The 3,135-nt window shown below is 47.1% G+C and overlaps 1 protein-coding gene across 3 annotated transcripts; it reads right to left on the bottom strand.

The window, feature by feature from the left end:
- Positions 1–239: 239 nt before the first annotated feature.
- LOC146669300 (uncharacterized) lies at positions 240–2,867 on the bottom strand. Of its 3 annotated transcripts, none has more exons than XR_014911703.1 (2): positions 2,303–2,867; positions 240–439 (listed from the first exon to the last, which is right to left on the bottom strand). XR_014911703.1 is itself a non-coding variant. In XM_085405852.1 (2 exons), the coding sequence occupies exons 1-2, from the start codon at positions 1,925–1,927 to the stop codon at positions 402–404; spliced, it is 933 nt and encodes a 310-aa protein (XP_085261978.1). In that variant the 5' UTR covers positions 1,928–1,966; the 3' UTR covers positions 240–401. The 3 variants fall into 3 exon arrangements, 1 of the variants encoding a protein (XP_085261978.1); XM_085405852.1 differs by lacking the exon at positions 2,303–2,867 and adding an exon at positions 1,033–1,966; XR_014911702.1 differs by lacking the exon at positions 240–439 and adding an exon at positions 2,104–2,210.
- Positions 2,868–3,135: the final 268 nt, after the last annotated feature.

Here is a 3,135-nt window from a genome sequence, read left to right as displayed (position 1 = left end):
CGGCGGGTGCTAAGCTTCTGCTAGCATAGGCTATCACACATTCCTTCCCATCTTGTACTTGAGACAGTACTGCACCAAGGCCCACTTTACTGGCATCCGTATAAAGCCGGAAGGGTAATCTGAAATCAGCAAAAGCTAAAATAGGAGCCTCGAGCAATTTCTGCTTCAGAAGATCAAAGGACTGCTGACAATCCTCATCCCAATTTATGGGGATATTCTGTTTTTTATTCTTGGGTACTCCCACTAGCAGCGAGTTAAGAGGCCTAGCAACACCCGCAAACCCTGCAATGAACCGCCGATAATAACCGGCAAAGCCCAAGAAGGAACGCACCTGATGAATAGTCTGCGGGGCCGGCCACTTCTGTACAGCGGCAATCTTATCAGGGTCCGGAGCCACACCCTCACTGTTCACCAGGTGACCCAGGAACTTCACCTGTTGCTGGAAAAGAACACATTTATCAGGTCGCAACTTCAGCCCATAGCTCTTCAATCTTGCAAACACTGCCTGCAGATGTTCTAGGTGGCTGTCAAAATCCGGTGAATATACTATCACATCATCCAGATAGACAAAAGCGGACTCTGTGATTTGACTTCCCAAACAACTCTGCATCAACCTTTGAAATGTTGCTGGAGCATTACACAATCCAAAAGGCATTCTTTCAAACTCATACAAGCCAAAAGGAGTACAAAATGCAGTTTTTTCCCTGTCAGCTTCAGAAACTTTCACTTGCCAATACCCACTTGCTAGATCAAGGGTGGAGTAGTATTTTGATTTAGTCAGCATCGTCAAGGTCTCTTCAATTCTAGGTAATGGATGGGCGTCTTTATGTGTCACTGCATTCAACTTGCGGTAATCCACACAAAATCTCAATTCCCCATTCTTTTTCCTTACCAGGACAATGGGTGCTGCCCAGGGACTTGTACTCTCTCGCACCACCCCTGATCGAATCATATTATTCAGCAATTCTCGCACTTCCTGATACATTTTAGGGGGGATTGGCTTATACCGCTCTCTAATAGGAGGTGCCATACCTGTCGGAATAGAGTGCGTAATTACATCTGTGTGGCCATAATCCTCTTCGTCGGCAGCAAACACATCGCCCCACTTCCTCAAGAGACCATTTAACTTTTCCTGCTCCTCCATAGATAGATTCGACCGCCCTTGTGTCATAACTTCAATGTGAGGAGCTTTACCAGATGGTTCCGAGCTCACCTGGGATACGCCCACTTCAACGATGCCTGGCCTGGTTTGCTCAAACGTGACTTCAAAAGGTTCCTGAATGTCGACATTTTCCGTGGAGAATGTAGCCAGGGCCTCATAACGTCGTAACGTAATAGGAAAAGGATTGAGATTCCTTACTTTGATGGGGACCCGGCCTCTATAGACAGTTCCTAGCGATCGAGCAACGGCAACTGTACTAGGCCCTTCCAATGGCTCCACCAAGATACATTGTCCTTTCCTCAGTGTCTGTGGGGCCCTAGCCCAAATCACCTGCTCACTGTGCTCAGGGATCTTCACCGGGTGGCGGTAAGCGGGTCGCAGGGTCCCTACTTGTGGTACGGGGACAGCTGCCTGAATTCTTTGACAGTCCTGAAAAGCAGATGCCCACGCTTGTTGAGCGTCTACAGTCGAGCCAACAGGCCAGGTCTGGGTCTGCGTCTGAGGTTTCAAAAAAAACACATCCCAACATGGAACGATGATGTTCATACCTAATATAGGTAATGCATTAGAATTATTGGGGTCGTCCTTTGAAATCACAATTCCCATATCTTTCAGGGTAATGTCTCCCACCTGTACTTCAGCTAACACATAGCCCACGTAAGGAATAGCCAATCCATTCGCGGCCTTCAGCTTTAGCCAATTAAGATCACTCTCTTTCCCCGGCTCCTGTTCACCAAACAATCTCCTAAAACAGGCTTGTGGCATTAATGTTACATTAGACCCAGTATCCAGCAAAAATGTCACTTCTTTATCATCAATGAATACTTCTACTTGACGGCATGCCCCTAAAAATTGAGGGAGGTCTGTTAAGAGAGCCTCCGTGCAAAAAGAATAGGAATTCTAGTAGGGACCAGCAACAAACCACCACGCACACACTGCAATGGGTTACACAAAATTTATTTGTTCTTCCTCTAGGCAAACTACCGGCTGAAGACAACCCCGGCCAGGGATCCAAAGCCCAAAGACCACCGCGGTCCGAGTTCTTCGCCTAGTTACAAACAGGGGAGAGAGGGTCACTGCACGAACACGCAACCAACACGTATCAATCCTGCAGCTCCCTAAAACAGGTTTGCCACCCACCTTTTCAGGCTTTAACTTTGTTCGAGGCTGGGTCTCCACATTACCTCCCGGCAGTTAAACTTCCCCGAGCTGGTCCAGTTCTTCTTATCGGGGCGCAGGAGGTCTCCAGTCTAGTGCTCGTTTTCCTCTTTTCCAACACGTCCCTTTTTTTCCAGCACGTCCTCTCTTTTCCCGCACGTCCTCTCACAGCTCCATAGGAATACGTCCTCCTTTCCACGTCCTCCGTTTCGTTAAAAGCAAAAACCAGGCCAGGCTAAAAAAAAATCCTTTCTATTAAAAATGCGCACACTTTGTCCTGGATCTCCGGGGCTCTCCTGCTTCACCGAGGTCCTACTAAAAACAACAACAACACTTCCTGCTTCCTCTCCCCTTTATAAAGAGGAACTCCAATCAGCCGCTCCCTGTATTCAACTCCGCCTCACTGGCAGCTGGGCTAGAGTAAAATCTCCCCTCCCACACAGGTGCAACAACCGTAAATAAACACAAAAACATGCAATTAATCCAAAACAAACTCAAAAACAAAACCAACAAAACTTAGGGGGGGGGGGGGGGGGTTTCTCTCCGTCCTTTCCCACCATGCTATACTCCGTAACATAGCTCCTATATAAAAAATGAAACCTAAGCAGCCATGTACAAACATTTCACAAGCATATACTGCCTGTGTTGTTAAGCACGGTGAGTCGTGCTCGAGTTATGATTTCATTGGGTTAGTTTAGATGTTTTAGAGGGTTTCTCAAATCGCTGGATAAAGCTTTGAGGTAAAAATGTGTCTCCATTATCTGCAAGGTTTTATGTATGAAGTCGGCACAATTGACCTCACTTTACGCTGGTAT

This window comes from Rhamphochromis longiceps, linkage group LG5 (genome assembly GCF_057381845.1).
Source record: "Rhamphochromis longiceps isolate RC_006_pf linkage group LG5, R_longiceps_female_GT1.1, whole genome shotgun sequence".
NCBI lineage: Eukaryota > Metazoa > Chordata > Actinopteri > Cichliformes > Cichlidae > Rhamphochromis > Rhamphochromis longiceps.
This window is presented reverse-complemented; position numbering and strand designations above follow the sequence as displayed.

Bases quoted from the DNA above. Each gene is read 5' to 3' on its own strand.
- LOC146669300 (XM_085405852.1), bottom strand. From the start codon at position 1,927: ATGCCACAAGCCTGTTTTAGGAGATTGTTTGGTGAACAGGAGCCGGGG. The intron at 440-1,032 runs GTATGGCACCTC...GTTCTTTTCCAG, and splicing joins TACGCACTCTATTCCGACAG to CAACAGGTGAAGTTCCTGGG.